The sequence below is a fragment of the Oncorhynchus gorbuscha genome, linkage group LG22, assembly GCF_021184085.1.
Source record: "Oncorhynchus gorbuscha isolate QuinsamMale2020 ecotype Even-year linkage group LG22, OgorEven_v1.0, whole genome shotgun sequence".
NCBI lineage: Eukaryota > Metazoa > Chordata > Actinopteri > Salmoniformes > Salmonidae > Oncorhynchus > Oncorhynchus gorbuscha.
The window spans coordinates 28,170,011-28,188,177 of record NC_060194.1 but is presented as its reverse complement, the minus strand read 5'-3'; the positions used below and the strand labels follow the sequence as shown (position 1 = coordinate 28,188,177).

Here is an 18,167-nt window from a genome sequence, read left to right as displayed (position 1 = left end):
GCCTCTATCTTGTATCTGTTCTTGTACTTCTTGTACTTACATACACGTCTCGTGTGTGCTAGACCAACGATGCCTTGGGCTTTATGTGGAATTGGATCTACTTTATTCCTCTCATCATCATCGGCTCTTTCTTCGTACTCAACCTGGTGTTGGGAGTCCTCTCCGGGTGAGTAAATAAAAGTGTGTGTGTGTGTGTGTTTGTGTGTGTGTTTGTGTGTGTGTGTGTGTGTGTGTGTGTGTGTGTGTGTGTGTGTGTGTGTGTGTGTGTGTGTGTGTGTGTGTGTGTGTGTGTGTGTGTGTGTGTGTGTGTGTGTGTGTGTGTGTGTGTGTGTGTGTGTGTGTGTGTGTGTGTGTGTGTGTGTGTGTGTGTGTGTGTGTGTGTGTGTGTGTGTGTGTGTGTGTGCGTTTGTTTAAAATGTATGTGTTAGTCATAGAAATCAAGTTTGTGTGTGCAAGTTTGTGTGATTGTATGAGGGTTTTGGAAGCGGTTTCAATGGATTGCCCCATGTCCTGCATGTGTAGGGAGTTTGCCAAAGAGAGGGAGCGGGTGGAGAACCGTAGAGCCTTCATGAAGCTGAGACGCCAACAGCAGGTGGAGAGAGAACTCAACGGATACAGAGCCTGGATAGACCGAGCAGGTACTGTACTGTCACCTTAGAACCGCCACCAGAATTACGTAAGATGGAACAATGTATATATTATAAGATCCAAGTGGTGATTTGTGTGTTGTGGTTTGGTCGAAGTAGATCATATTCATTTTGCAAGCTGCTGTGTTGCTTTTGAAATGGCTCTGCCCTGATGGAGATACCTGGTAAATATGTGGCTGGAGGGTGACTTTGTGATGCTGCAGTGCTATAATGGCAATCTACAGTATCTTTCTCCCACGCAAGTTGAGGTTGAGAGGAAGGTGAGACTGACTCACTGACTCAAGTGTGTATGTGTGAATGCGAGTCTGTGCGCATCCATGTGTGTGTGCGCGTCCATTTTTGTGTACATGTGCTCGTCCGTGTGTGTGTGTTTGTGTGGGTGTGTGTGTGTGCACGTCTGTGTTTGTGTGTGCCCGTCCGTGTGTGTGTTTAAAATGTATGTGTTAGTCATAGAAATCAATGTGTTCCATCTCTGGAGGGGTTTATCAGGGCCCTGAAAGAGAAACGTTGGCTGCCAGGCGAGCACTAGATGAGCTCTTACCTGATGATGAGTTTCTCCTCCTCTTAGAGCATCGACACTATGCAACACAATACCCCAATAATTCCACCTTTGCAATACTAAAACAATCATTTCAATATTACATTTCAACAGGTTAGCCCCGTGATTTGCTCACAATCTTCAGAGAGTGCTGAGAGAGGGAGAGAGACATATTTATGTTTCAGTAACACTTTAAGATCACTTTGTGTGGATGACCTTGAAATGTGTTCATCCCAATGTCACAGAGGAGGTTATGCTGGCTGAGGAGAACAAGAAGTCGGGGAGATCTGCTTTAGATGGTAAGAACCGGAAGACTTTGAGAGGAGTCACCACCAAAATGTCCTATTAATGTCCTCCCCTTCCCTTCCACATTCACTACCCTTACAGTCCAGACACATTGTCCAGACACTGTAATCCTTACAGTCCAGACACATTGTCCAGACACTGTAATCCTTACAGTCCAGACACATTGTCCAGACACTGTAATCCTTACAGTCCAGACACATTGTCCAGACACTGTAATCCTTACAGTCCAGACACATTGTCCAGACACTGTAATCCTTACAGTCCAGACACATTGTCCAGACACTGTAATCCTTACAGTCCAATACAGTACAGTACACTGTTTTTGATGATACATTGAACACTTCACCTTTTCACAACCTGCCTTTCTCCATCCACTACACGACAACTCCTTCTTTTGACCTTCGCCGATGCTGCAGACAATTGCAAATGCCAGTGAAAAGCAAAAATATACTGTAAAACACATCAAGAAGTTCATTTGCTTTGTTTACTGTGTGGACATTGTGGTTGTCTTGGTAACAGTAAAGTGAAAAAGGCTTGGCGTGCGCCTGTAGTGATATACCATCTGTCAACAAGGTCTTGTTTTTAGAATGTTTTTGTTTGTCTCACTCCTTTTCAGAAGACGTGAATGATTCATATGACACTTTCATTTACACCGTATCTAATATCTACCCTTCCTCTCATGTTCATTTACACCGTATCTAATATCTACCCTTCCTCTCATGTTCATTTACACCGTATCTAATATCTACCCTTCCTCTCATGTTCATTTACACCGTATCTAATATCTACCCTTCCTCTCATGTTCATTTACACCGTATCTAATATCTACCCTTCCTCTCATGTTCATTTACACCGTATCTAATATCTACCCTTCCTCTCATGTTCATTTACACCGTATCTAATATCTACCCTTCCTCTCATGTTCATTTACACCGTATCTAATATCTACCCTTCCTCTCATGTTCATTTACACCGTATCTAATATCTACCCTTCCTCTCATGTTCATTTACACCGTATCTAATATCTACCCTTCCTCTCATGTTCATTTACACCGTATCTAATATCTACCCTTCCTCTCATGTTCATTTACACCGTATCTAATATCTACCCTTCCTCTCATGTTCATTTACACCGTATCTAATATCTACCCTTCCTCTCATGTTCATTTACACCGTATCTAATATCTACCCTTCCTCTCATGTTCATTTACACCAGATCTAATATCTACCCTTCCTCTCATGTTCATTTACACCAGATCTAATATCTACCCTTCCTCTCATGTTCATTTACACCGTATCTAATATCTACCCTTCCTCTCATGTTCATTTACACCGTATCTAATATCTACCCTTCCTCTCATGTTCATTTACACCGTATCTAATATCTACCCTTCCTCTCATGTTCATTTACACCGTATCTAATATCTACCCTTCCTCTCATGTTCATTTACACCGTATCTAATATCTACCCTTCCTCTCATGTTCATTTACACCAGATCTAATATCTACCCTTCCTCTCATGTTCATTTACACCGTATCTAATATCTACCCTTCCTCTCATGTTCATTTACACCGTATCTAATATCTACCCTTCCTCTCATGTTCATTTACACCGTATCTAATATCTACCCTTCCTCTCATGTTCAGAGGACTTCAGTCAGTTTGCCCTGAAAGTTAGTATGTCAGCGTGAATATGTGCCATTCCCCACCGTTAACATATCTTTATTTCTATTTGGAGCTAGTTTGCCATTCACTATGCTGGCTCGTGAAATGTGTTGTGTCATAAAGCATCTGTGGTTTCATGTCAGACTATCTAGGCTATCAGAGACATTCTCTGTTGGTTCTCATTTTCTGTCGTGTGTGTATTCAGTGCTGAAGCGGGCCACCAGTAAAAATGCAAAGCGTAGAGGAGGTCCTGGGGATGTGGAGATCTCCACTATAGGTGAGTGAGGAACACACAACCTAGACCCTCATATTAAGGCTTCTTGTTCTCTTTCTCTCTACCTCCATTTCTGATCTCTTTCCCCCGTACCTATTTGACCTCTAATATTTTCTACACCTTTTCTCTCTTCTCCCCAAAGCTGACCTTTTTCTCTGTCCATATCCTTTCTCTCCCTCTCTTTCTTTCTATTTTCTTCCACTTTCCTCCTCTCCTCTCATTCGTCCTCCCCCAGGAGCACCTCGTATGCGGATCCGTACAGTGCGGCGTGGCCCGGTGGCGTACATGCGTCGTAAGGAGCGTATGCTGCGTATCTCCCTGCGGCGCATGGTGAAGACAGACACCTTCTACTGGACTGTCCTCAGCCTGGTGTTTCTCAACACCATATGTGTGGCCATTGTCCACCATAACCAGCCAGACTGGCTCTCCACCTTCCTGTGTACGGTTGGGCGATCAATTGATTGATCTATAGACAATTTCACCACAACAATTCCACATTCCGAGAAAAAAAAACTCCTGGCCCTAAGCATAGGCTATGTATTGTATTTACAGTAGCAAACTTTAAATGCATTCTGAATAACTTTCAATATCTCTCCAGACTATGAAGATGGCGCTCTTCCATCGTACAGTGTTTATAAAATACCCTGAAAAAAAGCTGGGTTTGAACAAAGAAAAACTCAACATCTGCCCAGCCTTTCATTTTTAATAATTGATTATTTCTTTCAGACTATGCAGAGTTTGTTTTCCTGGGGCTCTTCTTGGCAGAGATGTTCTTAAAGATGTACGGCCTGGGATTCCGCCTCTATTTCCACTCCTCATTCAACTGCTTCGACTGCGGAGTGAGTTCATTGATCCTTTACGTTTACTCCCTGATAGCTTATGGTGAACCTTGATTACCACAGCTAAGTGGAATCAAGATTTACAAATGTGGCAACAAAATATTTGCTTATTATTATACAGGTGGATCAAGAGGCATTACATTTCTAACAATATGGACAATTAAGTGCTATTGTTATGTGATACTGTCCTATATTGCAGACTTATGTGTGTTCTTAATGATAGAGGTTTGTCTAAACTGAACTTCTCTTACAGTGTTTGGGTGTTGCTTGGTGTCTCTTGTGCAGGTGATAGTTGGCAGCATCTTTGAGGTGGTGTGGGGCTTCTTCCGGCCTGGCATGTCCTTTGGCATCAGCGTCCTGAGGGCACTGAGACTCCTGAGGATCTTTAAGATCACCAAGTGAGTGGGACATCAACCAGAATGAGGGTTAGGGTCAACATTAGTGTTACTGCTGTAAGTACAATGTATTATCACACTAGGGTTAGTGTTACTGCTGTAAGTACAATGTATTATCACACTAGGGTTAAGGTTACTGCTGTAAGTACAATGTATTATCACACTAGGGTTAGTGTTACTGCTGTAAGTACAATGTATTATCACACTAGGGTTAAGGTTACTGCTGTAAGTACAATGTATTATCACACTAGGGTTAGTGTTACTGCTGTAAGTACAATGTATTATCACACTAGGGTTAAGGTTACTGCTGTAAGTACAATGTATTATCACACTAGGGTTAGTGTTACTGCTGTAAGTACAATGTATTATCACACTAGGGTTAAGGTTGGGATTAGGTTTAGGTTTAGGGTCAGCATTGGTGTTACTGCTGTAAGTACAATGTATTATCACACTAGGGTTAAGGTTGGGATTAGGTTTAGGTTTAGGGTCAGCATTGGTGTTACTGCTGTAAGTACAATGATTTACCACTCTAAAAGGCAGTCAAAATGGCAGAAGGAAGATATTGAGGTCCATCTATTTAGTGTGCCAACCTTACTCTCTTTTTCTTGACCAGGTACTGGGCATCACTGAGGAACCTAGTGGTGTCTCTCATGAGTTCCATGAAGTCCATCATTAGTCTGCTGTTTCTCCTCTTCCTCTTCATTGTTGTTTTCGCCCTGCTGGGCATGCAGCTCTTTGGGGGCAGGTGAGCAGAACCATAGGGTTTGGGTTCATTTATTAGATACAGTGTCACTGATATCAGGATAATTATTCAGTAGTTCTCCAATATCAGGATATTAACAATGTCTTCTATAGACAGGTCTCAGGTCCCATAAATGTATTTTCAGTTGTTCTGTTCATTGACTATTGATGTGGATTCGCCATGATCATATCACCAGATATTATTCCAAATATAAATTCAGGAGCAGCCTGAAGCTGTTCCATGTTATGTTGTGCTGCATCGGAAATGGAATGATAAATCTGAAATGAAACGTCTGGCTGAAAATATCAACTTCCACCTCCTCCTCTTCCTACCTCTTCCTCCTCCTCTTCTTCCCCGGTCACATCTGCCTATCCTTTCTCTTTCTCCCTCTAGGTTCATCTTTGAAGATTACACTCCTACCAACTTTGACACGTTTCCAGCTGCCATCATGACAGTGTTCCAGGTTTGGCTTCTTCACTCCAGACTCTCCCTCTCACTCTGACTTCCCCATGATGACACACAGAACCCAGGGATATCTCCCACATCCTCCCAGGGCCAAGATTAAACAACTCTGTTCACCGCTTGCCTCCCCTTCATTTACTGGCATCCCACACATACACACACGTATACGCATGAATGTCAGAGCAGTGAAGTATGGAAGAATGTTTGATCAAAACCATAAACTAGGTTTTTACGAGATAAATCAATGAATAGTTGGCCTGACATTTTTAACTCTGCAGAGAGAAAGAACCCTGTTACCAATATGATTCAATTATGGCCCAACAATGACTAAACAATTCAGACAAGGTTCCTGCCATTTTGAGTCTTCTTATGTATTGGTGTGTGGTATTTGTGTGTCTGCATTTTCAATGATATACTTTGCGTTTTTGTATTATTTTCATTCAAATTGAATTGGGCTGCTCATTATTGATCCTGTAATTGTGACTCTAGATCCTGACTGGTGAGGACTGGAATGAGGTGATGTACAATGGGATCCGCTCACAAGGAGGAGTGCAGTACGGAATGTGGTCCTCCATATACTTCATAGTGCTCACCCTGTTTGGGAACTGTATCCTTCTTCAACTTCCTACGAACCACCGTCTACTGATTCTGCTCACATTGTAGATAGGTTTCTATATACACTACCATTCAAAAGTTTGGGGTCACTTAGAAACGTCCTTGTTTTTGAAAGAAACACGCAATTTCTGTCCATTAAAATAACATCAAATTCATCAGAAATACAATGCAGACATTGTTAATGTTGTAAATGACTATTGTAGCTGGAAACGGAAGATTTTCTAATGGAATATCTACATAGGCGTACAGAGGCCCATTATCAGCAACCATCACTCATGTGTTCCAATGGCACGTTGTGTTAGCTAATCCAAGTTTATCATTTTAAAAGGCTAATTGATCATTAGAAAACCCTTTTGCAATTATGTTAGCACAGCTGAAAACAGTTGTTCTAATTAAAGAAGCAATAAAACTGGCCTTCTTTAGACTGGTTGAGTATCTGGAGCATCAGCATTTGTGGGTTCGATAACAGGCTCAAAATGGCCAGAAACAAAGACCTTTCTTCTGAAATTCGTCAGTCTGTTCTTGTTCTGAGAAATGAAGGCTTTTCCATGCGAGAAATTGCCAAGAAACTGAAGATCTCGTACAACGCTGTGTACTACTCCCTTCACAGAACAGCGCAAACTGTTCAATTTTTTTTGCTTTTCTTTAAAAAACAAGGACACTTCTAAGTGGCCCCAAACTTTTGAACGGTAGTGTATTTCTTTCTCCTTATGTGAAAGTTGTAGCAGGCCTAAAGTAGGGGTCATGGGTTTTGATGTTGTGTGGAACTGTTGGACAGAAGTTCATGTATTTCAGTTTCTTCCACCCCTGTAAGCATTCTTGACCATACTGTGATCAGATACACTGCTCAACGTCTTCTTGGCCATCGCTGTGGATAACCTTGCCAACGCACAGGAACTCACCAAGGTGTGTAGTACAGAATTGGTTGTCTTGAAATTAAAATAAGTGCTTTCAAATAAATGTTTAAGGGTCATGATCTATGGTCATAGTCAATGTTCCCTCTAAACTGCGTACGTGTGCAGGACACGCAGCTCCCCCGGGACTGCAGAGCAGAAGAAATATCAGCCCGCGCAGAGAAGCATGAGATTTTCCTATTCGTTTTCCCTGTTAGTTAATTAACACTATCAACATTTCCCTTTACTGTGGGAATTGTGATCAACGCAATATTAGCCACTTTCAATGCAACATACCGAGAATGTTTTTGTTGTTCTAGGCAGAATGTATTAGAGTAGGATTCTGTTGCATTGACACGCATGACTCAGCCCATACTCTACACAGACCAGTGTGCCAAAACCAATCAGAGCTGCAGTAGGCTATATGCAAATAGACAATTGCCATATATGGATCTGTGCCATTCACTTTGAACTGGACTGTGTTTACAGCATGAGCTGTCATGAGTAGATGCGCTCAGTGGTGTAATGTACTGAAGTTAAAATACTTGAAAGTACTACTTAAGTATTTTTATTGGGGTATCTGTACTTTACTTTACTATTTATATTTTTGACAACTTTTACTTCACTGCATTCCTTAAGAAAATTATGTACTTTTTACTCCATACATTTTCCCTGACACCCAAAAGTTCTTGTTACATTTTGAATGCTTAGCAGGACAGGAAAATGATCCAATTCACACACTCAAGAGAACATCCCTGGTCATTCCTACTGCCTATTATCTGGCGGACTCACTAAACACAAATGTTTCATTTGTAAATTATGTCTGAGTGTTGGAGTGTGCCCCCAAAAATGTGCTGCCTGGTTCGCTAAATGTAACTAATTTTAAATTATTCATGCTTGTACTTTTACTTTTGATAGTTAATTATATTTTAGCAGTTATAAACTCAGAAAGAACTCAGAAAGAAATGTCCTCTCAATATCAACTGTGTTTATTTTCAGAAAACTTAACATGTGTAAATATTTGTATGAACATAACAAGTTTCAACAACTGAGATATAAACTCAACAAGTTCCACGACATATGACTAACAGAAAAGGAATAATGTGTCCCTGAACAAAGGAGGGTCAAAATCAAAAGTAAGAGTCAGTATCTGGTATGGCCACCAGATGCATTAAGTACTGCAGTTCTTGCTGTGAGATGTTACCCCACTCTTCCACCAAGGCACCTGCAAGTTCCCGGACATTTCTGGGGGGAATGGCCCTAGCCCTCACCCTCTGATCCAACAGGTCCCAGACATGCTCAATGGGATTGAGAACCCATGGCAGAACACTGACATTCCTGTTTTGCAGGAAATCACGCACAGAACAAGTAGTATGGCTGGTGGCATTGTCATTCTGGAGGGTCATGTCAGGATGAGCCTGCAGGAAGGGTACCACATGAGGGAGGAGGATGTCTTCCCTGTAACGCACAGCGATGAGATTGCCTGCAATGACAACAAGCTCAGTCCAATGATGCTGTGACACACCTCCCCAGACCATAACGGACCCTCCATCTCCAAATTGATCCCGCTCCAGAGTACAGGCCTCGGTGTAACGCTCATTCCTTTGATGATAAACACGAATCCGACCATCACCCCTGGTGAGATAAAACCGTGACTCGTCAGTGAAGAGCACTTTTTGCCAGTCCTGTCTAGTCCAGCGACGGTGGGTTTGTGCCCACAGGCAACGTTGCCTTACAACAGGCCTACAAGCCCTCAGTCTGTCTGAGCACTGATGGAGGGATTGTGCGTTCCTGGTGTAACTCGGGTAGTTGTTGTTGCCATCCTGTACCTGTCCCACAGGTGTGATGTTCGGATATACCGATCCTGTGCAGGTCTTGTTACACGTTGTTACACAGTACGTTCATTGCAATTTATTGCCTTGGTTATATCTGCAGTCCTCATGCCTTCTTGCAGCATGCCTAAGGCATGTTCACGCAGATGAGCAGGGACCCTGGGCATCTTTTCTTCTGTGTCTTTCAGAGACAGTAGAAAGGCCTCTTTAGTGTCTTAAGTTTTCATAACTGTGACCTAAATTGCCTAAATTGTCTGTAAGCTGTTAGTGTCTTAACGACCATTTCACAGGTGCATGTTCATTAATTGTTTATGGTTCATTGAACAAGCATGGGAAACAGTGTTTAAACCCTTTACAATGAAGATCTGTGAAGTTATTACGGTTTTTACAAATTATCTTTGAAAGACAGGGTCCTGAAAAAGTAGCAAATTATCTTTGAAAGACAGGGTCCTGAAAAAGTAGCCAATAGGCAGAGGGTAGCATGATTTGTCTGATTCTCTGTGATAATGGTATGGGAATAATAATGCATTTTATTTTAGAAAGTAGTTTCTTGCATCGAACAGCACAACAACATATTCAGTCACCTTGTCTTAATGACAAGTGGATAGATTCCAAAAGTCTCATGGAATTTAAGCCTACATTGAACACCACACATTGGCTGCTACTGTAGGCTGAATGATAGAACAACAATTTCCATGCTAAAATGTTATGAGATCCATTTTATACATTGTTTTTGATGATAGGCTACTGGTAGGCCTACATTATGATCAAATAGCCACAGTAGCCTACTTGACCACTGTCTGAAATGAACTTAAAGCTGTTAGAGCCTCAGTGTTCACAGTCAACGCACGCTGGAAGTTGCACAGAATTTACACAATGTTCAAGTTTGAGCTCAGCAGACCTGAAATTTACTCAGTGCCCCAAAAAATGTTAGCTGCCCTATATCCTAAACTATTTGTGGGACTTAAATTACTTTTTGTGTTTATTTTACCTTTGTTAGGACGAAGAGGAGGAAGAGGAGTTTTTCAATGCAAGATACGCCAGAGGCACAGATGGCCCGATGTCTGAGTAAGTGCTCTGTTTAAGCTTTTATTACAATGGCAGTTGGTCAGGCACCTACTTTGGCCTAGTCTTGGTGAAGATTAGGAGGAGATTTGAAACTGAGGGGTGATCATCATGCGAACTCAATATCTATCGATTACACAGCCATAACACTCACAGGAAAACGCTGGTCTACTATTCTCTTTGAGAATCTGGTGTAGGTGTAGGCAGAATGTTGATTTTCTTTGCATACAGCTGCATGATCAATCTTCAGGGTTAGAGAGGCATGTTCTGTGGGCTGTGTGTGGAAAATGAATGTGTATTTGCTTGTTACATAGCACGTGTAATGGAAATTGCATTAGGGAAATTAGGGATGAGGCACACGTCCAAGTTTAGACAAGCATCTTCGCTTTGAGTCGGATGTTGCTCCGGGGACTTTGCTAATGAAAATGCTAAAATGCTATTGTAAGATAATGCATGATTATAATTAGGATATACGTTTTTTGTTTATTTGAGCATGTCAGTCAAATAGTAAATGAAGAAAGATAACAGGCCAGTCATACAAGCATGTTTTGATTTATTTAGGATTTGTTTATTTGGGAATATCAGTAAACAGATCAATTAAACCAAATGACAGGGCAATTATAGAGTATAAGCATAGTATAATGCTTAGTGTATAAGCACCACCAACCATTCTGCTCCCTCTGTAACAGGTACAGGTAGGGGGGAAAAGGATGCATGGATTGTACTGTCCTCTGATCTTCTCCAGGCACGTTACACTGACTGTGTCATTTGTCTGTTACAACATATTTGAGTGTCAGTCCTATGTGTTTCAGAGCTATCAAGATGCCACTGCTTTTGATACGTATACTGTACTATGGTGTAATGTTCTGTCATGCTGCTTCCATCATGTTGTCTTGTTACTCTATGCCTGTAATGTGGCACTAACCAAAATAAATAGTACAAAATATAAGTAACAATTCTAGTAATGCCCTGTAGGGTCAAGTTGAAACTATTTGTAATAACACTTGAATATCCACTGTTATTTGATAGGATTTATCAACGTCCACTGTCACTACTGGATCCATTTATAGATCCATTTATTAAGCTGTCAAAGCCAAATCCCCATGCCAAATATACTAAATATTATAATAATACAAATAAAATAAGATAGAACCAAATATACTAGACTGGTATTACTGGCATGACCCTTGACCTGGTTTTGGACTGTGTCACAAGGATTGTTCTATTCTGTCTCTGTTCCAAAAACACTAATGTCTTGTTTTCAACCAATCACTCATTGAATACATGGATTACAAAAGAGTCTGAATACCGTAAGTAAAGTTGTATGTCTGTCTGTACCTCTGTCACACCTAATTCAATTTCCTTTATCTTAGTAGAAGAAGTTGATTTCTATATATCACAGTATTTCCCTATTTTAATCCTGCACTATTCCTTTTTGTTTTTGTGGCTTTTTGATTTTGTGTGCTTTCTTCCCAGGTATTTTCATCATTTGAATTTCAATCGAATTTCTGGATGTTTGCTTTATTTAGATGATAATTCAAAAATTGTATTGAATTCATCTTAAGCCATAAAACATACAATATCTTTGATTCAAAATGTTCATGGCAAATTGCTCTGTCGTGCAATTTTCATACTTCATTATTGACATATTTACATACATAGATACTATGTTATATAATATGTAATATGTCTATACTCTATTTAGTGTGAGGTATAACTTATCATTGATAAGTGTACATGTGACGTGGGCGAGATGCTGCCCTCTAGTGACGAGCTTTGTATTGTGTTCTGTAGGAGGAGGAGGCGGCCCTACCTCCGCAGGAAGAAGGCCATCCACAGGGGCCGTATGGCCGTCCCCGAGGAGGAGGAGGAGAGCACTGCTGGGGGTGGAGCCGATCAACCCCCCAATGGCACCAATGCTTTCTCCAACCGCCGTGACCGACGGAGGAGGGGGGGAGGAGGAGGAAGAGGAGGAAGGTCCGTGTGGGAGCAGAGGGCCAACCAGCTACGCAAGCGGCGCCAGATGGAGAGCCAGGAGGTCCTATTCGGAGGCAGCCCCACCGAGGACACCACTGACACCCCTACCACCGCCTACCGCGCTCCCACCCTCTCCCCAGACGCCAGCCCCGGTCACCTGCCCGAGTCACCCATGTCCGGGATCATACCCATGCCTGAACCCCCGATGTCCATCGCCATCCCGCTACCGGAACCCCCAGACTCGGAGCCTGTGCCTCTGTTTACGTTAGCTGAGGAGAGAGCGGTGAACCATCGCCCCACCGGTGGGGAAAGGAGGCACAGGGTGGCCCGGAAATCCAGACCTGGCCCTGGGGGGGCGGAGGAGGGAGGGACGGCGCGGCATAGGAGGCACCGTCACCGTGAAGCCCGGGCGGAGGCCAAGAGCAGAGAGTCCCCACATGAGGAGGTCAGTGAATCAGGCAGCCGCGAGAGGAAGATATTGGAAGAGAGGGAGGAGAAGGAGGAGAAAGACGAGAAGGAGGTCAAAGGAGAGTTCGCTGAGGTGGAGGGAGGAGTGTCAGGCAAGGATGAAGGAGGAGCCCTTATTATCAACTTAGAGAGTGAAGAAGAGCATCTGAGGTAAGACAGTGGTTCTAGGTTGCATTATTTTATGATAAGGGTGATTCTTGAGATTAGAATAAGTGTCTAAACACATGTAAACATTTTCTTCCATACACCTCCTCTGCAGGGTGTGTATTGCAGACATCCCTGAGCCTCCCCTATGTGATAACTTCCCTGAGTACCTACCCCCACCCCTGCTGGAACCTCCACCCCAGATGGGGGAGGGTGAGGTGGGGGAGACTGGGCAGTGTGAGCCCTTGTCCCAGGACCCTCCAGTGGAGCCAGCCCCAGAGCAGTTCGCAGACCCCTCAGAGCTCCAGGCAGCAGCAGGGGTCAGTGACTCAGAGAACAACCAAGCCTCCCTGAACCTTGAGGAGGGTAAGGAGTCTGAGCAAGGCCCAGACAGCCAGACCAGTGTGATCATAGAGATGTCTGGAGCACAGCCACTGCTGGAGGTCACCCCCATGACAGGTATGGTGCTCAAAATTTTACAGTAGTTCTTTGAAAGCAATGCAAGGACCGTTGACTGTTCTGTATGGTTTCCTGCTGGAACAAGGATGATTACGATAACGATGGAACTTCTTTTGTCATCCTCGAGAGGAGCCAGCTCAAATAACAGGTTTTATCTTCAATTTACTTTTAGCTTTACACAGCAGCAAGGAGGTGGAGATGTACCATCATGAGAGGAAGGAGAAGAAGGAGGAGGAGGAGTCGCAGGTGGAGAAGGAGGAGGAGGAGGAGGCTAGCCCGCCCAAACCTGTACCTCCTGGCAGCATGTTCCTCTTCAAGGCCTCCAACCCGTAAGACTCTCCTTCCTGCCCATGTCTTGGCATGCATTCACGTGCAGTTCAGAGTCAGAACCCAGTTAGAAAAGGCTACTATATTTATGCATCAGTCAGTGTGCTTTTACTGCACAAATACACATTCATATACTCTCTCATACATTGTAGCTTTACAGCTCTCAATCAGTCATCTTTTTTTTGTGACCACATTTGCAGATACAATATAGTAGTCATTATATTTATCATCATTGTCGTCATGAGCGATCACTTGTGTTTCTTATACTGTTGACCATCTCTCCGCTTTATTGATCTGTAGGATTAGGAGGATCTGTCACTATGTGGTGACCATGCGCTACTTTGAGATGACCATCTTGCTGGTGATCGTGGCTAGCAGCATCGCTCTGGCTGCTGAAGACCCTGTGTGCACCAACTCTGACAGAAACAGGGTGAGTTCAATTTGAATCTGGAATGTTGCTATCAGTGATGTGGATGTGTGTATCTTCTCACATAATTGTTGGATGTGTTGACTTTTCTAGGTTCTCCGTTACTTTGATTACGTCTTTACTGGAGTCTTCACGTTTGAAATGATTATAAAGGTGGGATACTCAAAGAGAAGTGATCAGTTATGATCAACTAAAATGATCAAATGAAACTATGCACAGAAATAAACATGTAACAATGTTTTAGTGTAGTAACTTATGGTGTTATATGTACGTGTGTGTGTGTATCTATATTGTTGTGTGTGTGTGTGTGTGTGTGTGTGTGTCTATGTTGTTGGTGTGTGTGTGTGTGTGTGTGTGTGTGTGTGTGTGTGTGTGTGTGTGTGTGTGTGTGTGTGTGTGTGTGTGTGTGTGTGTGTGTGTGTGTGTGTGTGTGTGTGTGTGTGTGTGTGTGTGTGTGTGTGTGTGTCTATGTTGTTGTTGTGTGTGGGCTTGTGTGTGTGTGTGTGTGTGTCTATGTTGTTGTTGTGTGTGGGCTTGTGTGTGTGTGTGTGTGTGTATGTTGTTGTTGTGTGTGAGCGTGTGTGAGCGTGTGTGTGTGTGTGTGTGTGTGTGTGTGTGTGTGTGTGTGTGTGTGTGTGTGTGTGTGTGTGTGTGTGTGTGTGTGTGTGTGTGTGTGTGTGTGTGTGTGTGTGTGTGTGTCTATGTTGTTGTTGTGTGTGGGCTTGTGTGTGTGTGTGGGGGGTGTCCTCCAGATGACTGACCTGGGACTGCTTCTTCATGATGGCTCCTACTTCCGTGACCTGTGGAACATTCTGGACTTCATCGTGGTGGTGGGAGCTCTAATCGCCTTCGCTCTGACGTGAGTAGGGTTGCAAAGTTACCGGTAATTTACCAAAGTTACCGGAGTCTTCTGTAATTTTGGTAATTAACAGGTAATCTATGGTAATTTTGGTCTTTTATACTTTAACTTTTGAAGTTTTTAAAAATTATATCTGTGTCCATATTGTCCTAGTGGATAGACCATACGGTTCAAGATAGCCTAATTAATGGAAAAAGCATCTCTGCAACTCTTCCAACTATTTACTTTTTTCCGCCAAAACATTTACAACAAATACATATAGACATAGTAAAATAAATAATGAAAGAGTGTAATATGTGAAGTATATTTATTTCTGAAAACCTCATATTAAACACCAATGGAATTCACTAAGTTTATGGTTTATATTTAGGATAATGTTTTACAGTTTTGTAATTCAATTGTTTTGCTATCTTAACTGTATTTAATTATTTTATATACAGTACCAGTCAAAGTTTGGACACCTACTCATTCAAGGGTTTTTCTTTATTGTTACTATTTTCTACATTATAGAATAATAGTGAAGACATCAAAACTATGAAATAACACATATAAATGCATGATGAATTAACCAAAAAAAGTGTTAAAAATATTTTAGATTTTACAATCTTCAAAGTAGCCACCCTTTGCCTTGATGACAGCTTTGCACACTCTTGGCATTTTCTCAACCAGCTTCATGAGGAATTATTTTCCAAAGGTCTTGAAGGATTTCCCACATATGCTGAGCACTTATTGGCTGCTTTTCCTTCACTCTGCGGTCCAACTAATCCCAAAGTATCTCAATTGGGTTGGGGTGGGGTGATTGTGGAGGCCAGATCGACTGATGCAGCACTCCATCACTCTCCTTCTTGTTCAAATAGCCCTTGCCCACCCTGGAGGTCTGTTGGGTCATTGTCCTGGTGAAAAACAAATGATAGTCCCACTAAGCGCAAACCAGATGGGATGGTCTATCGCTGCAGAATGCTGTTGTAGCCATGCTGGTTAAGAGTGCCTTGAATTCTAAATAAATCACTGACAGTGTCACCAGCAAAGCACCCCCACACCATCACACCTCCTCCTCAATGCTTCACGGTGGGAACCACACATGCGGTGATCATCCGTTCACGTACTCTGTGTCTCACACAGATACAGCGGATGGAACCAAAAATCTCAAATTTGGACTCATCAGACCAAAGGATAGATTTCCACCGGTCTAATGTCCATTTCTCGTGTTTCTTGGCCAAAGCAAGTCTCTTCTTTTGATTGGTGTACTTTAGTAGTGGTTTCTTGCCAGCAATTCGACCATGAAGACCCGATTCACGAAGTCTCCTCTGAACAGTTGATGTTACGATGCGTCTGTTACTTGAATCATCAAATGAAATCACATTTATTTATATAGCCCTTCTTACATCAGCTGATATATCAAAGTGCTGTACAGAAACCCAGCCTAAAACCCCAAACAGCAAGCAATGCAGGTGTAGAAGCACGGTGGCTAGGAAAAACTCCCTAGAAAGGCCAAAACCTAGGAAGAAACCTAGAGAGGAACCGGGCTATGAGGGGTGGCCAGTCCTCTTCTGGCTGTGCAGGGCGGAGATTATAACAGAACATGGCCAAGATGTTAAAATGTTCATAAATGACCAGCATGGTCAAATAATAATAATCACAGTAGTTGTCGAGGGTGCAACAAGTCAGCACCTCAGGAGTAAATGTCAGTTGACTTTTCGTAGCCGATCATTGAGTATCTCTACCGCTCCTGCTATCTCTAGAGCGTTGAAAACAGCAGGTCTGGGACAGGTAGCAGGTCTGGTGAACAGGTTAGGGTTCCATAGCCGCAGGCAGAACAGTTGAAACTGGAGCAGCAGCATGACCAGGTGGACTGGGGACAGCAAGCAGTCATCATGCCAGGTAGTCCTGAGGCATGGTCCTAGGGCTCAGGTCCTCCGAGAGAAAGAATGAAAGAGAGAAAGAGAGTAGTTGGAGAGAAGATACTTAAATTCACACAGTACACCGGATAAGACAGGAGAAATACTCCAGATATAACAGACTGACCCTAGCCCCCCGACACATAAACTACTGCAGCATAAATACTGGAGGCTGAGACAGGATGGATCAGGAGACACTGTGGCCCCATCCGATGATACCCCCGGACAGGGCCAAACAGGCAGGATATAACCCCACCCACTTTGCCAAAGCACAGCCCCCACACCACTAGAGGGATATCTTCAACCACCAACTTACCATTCTGAGACAAGGCCGAGTATAGCCCACAAAGATCTCCGCCACGGCACAACCCATGGGGTGAGCTAACCCAGACAGGAAGACCACGTCAGTGACTCAACCCACTCATAGGGACAGCATGGAAGAGCACCAGTAAGCCAGTGACTCAGCCCCTGTAATAGGGTTAGAGGCAGAGAATCCCATTGGAGAGAGGAGAACCGGCCAGGCAGAGACAGCAAGGGCGATTCGTTGCTCCAGAGCCTTTCCGTTCACATTCACACTCCTGGGCTAGACTACACTCAATCATATGACCCACTGAAGAGATGAGTCTTCAGTAAAGACTTAAAGGTTGAGACGAGTTTGCGTCTCTCACATGGGTAGGCAGACCATTCCATAAAAATGGAGCTCAATTGGAGAAAGCCCTGCCTCCAGCTGTTTGCTTACAAATTCTAGGGACAATTAGGAGGCCTGAGTCTTGTGACCGTAGCGTACGTGTAGGTATGTACGTCAGGACTAAATCGGAAAGATAGGTAGGAGCAAGCCCATGTAATGCTTTGTAGGTTAGCAGTAAAATCTTGAAATCAGCCCTTGCCTTAACAGGAAGCCAGTGTAGGGAGGCTAGCACTGGAGTAATATGATCAATTGTTTTGGTTCTAGTCAGGATTCTAGCAGCTATATTTAGCAGTAACTAAAGTTTATATAGTGCTTTATCTGGGTAGCCGGAAAGTAGAGCATTGCAGTAGTCTAACCTAGAAGTAACAAAAGCATGGATTAATTTTTCTGCATCATTTTTGGAAAGAAAGTTTCTGATTTTTGAATAAAATCTGTCCTTAAAACAGTCTTGAAATGTTCTTCAAAAGAGAGATCAGGGTCCAGAGTAACGCCAAAGTCCTTCACAGTTTTATTTGAGACGACTGTACAATTGAGATTTATTGTCAGATTCAACAAAAGATCTCTTTGTTTCTTGGGACCTAGAACAAGCATCTGTGTTTTGTCTGAGTTTAAAAGTAGAACGTTTGCGGCCATCCACTTCCTTATGT

General features: G+C 42.9%; 1 protein-coding gene across 4 annotated transcripts in view; it reads left to right on the top strand.

Moving 5' to 3' along the window:
- The window catches only part of LOC124009616 (voltage-dependent R-type calcium channel subunit alpha-1E-like), an 84,237-nt gene that overhangs the window by 43,110 nt on the left and 22,960 nt on the right, over nt 1–18,167 (top strand). For 3 of the 4 annotated variants that reach the window (XM_046321598.1, XM_046321596.1, XM_046321599.1), the window contains 19 exons: nt 63–166; nt 523–638; nt 1,431–1,484; nt 3,362–3,433; nt 3,666–3,869; nt 4,157–4,269; nt 4,555–4,667; nt 5,278–5,409; nt 5,800–5,869; nt 6,358–6,475; nt 7,322–7,389; nt 10,209–10,276; nt 10,963–10,968; nt 12,068–12,868; nt 12,978–13,321; nt 13,494–13,650; nt 13,949–14,078; nt 14,169–14,228; nt 14,828–14,934. In XM_046321598.1, coding sequence (XP_046177554.1) covers nt 63–166; nt 523–638; nt 1,431–1,484; nt 3,362–3,433; nt 3,666–3,869; nt 4,157–4,269; nt 4,555–4,667; nt 5,278–5,409; nt 5,800–5,869; nt 6,358–6,475; nt 7,322–7,389; nt 10,209–10,276; nt 10,963–10,968; nt 12,068–12,868; nt 12,978–13,321; nt 13,494–13,650; nt 13,949–14,078; nt 14,169–14,228; nt 14,828–14,934 — 2,837 coding nt within the window. The remainder of the gene's footprint in view (nt 1–62; nt 167–522; nt 639–1,430; nt 1,485–3,361; nt 3,434–3,665; nt 3,870–4,156; nt 4,270–4,554; nt 4,668–5,277; nt 5,410–5,799; nt 5,870–6,357; nt 6,476–7,321; nt 7,390–10,208; nt 10,277–10,962; nt 10,969–12,067; nt 12,869–12,977; nt 13,322–13,493; nt 13,651–13,948; nt 14,079–14,168; nt 14,229–14,827; nt 14,935–18,167) is intronic. The other variant, XM_046321597.1, reaches the window with a different exon arrangement.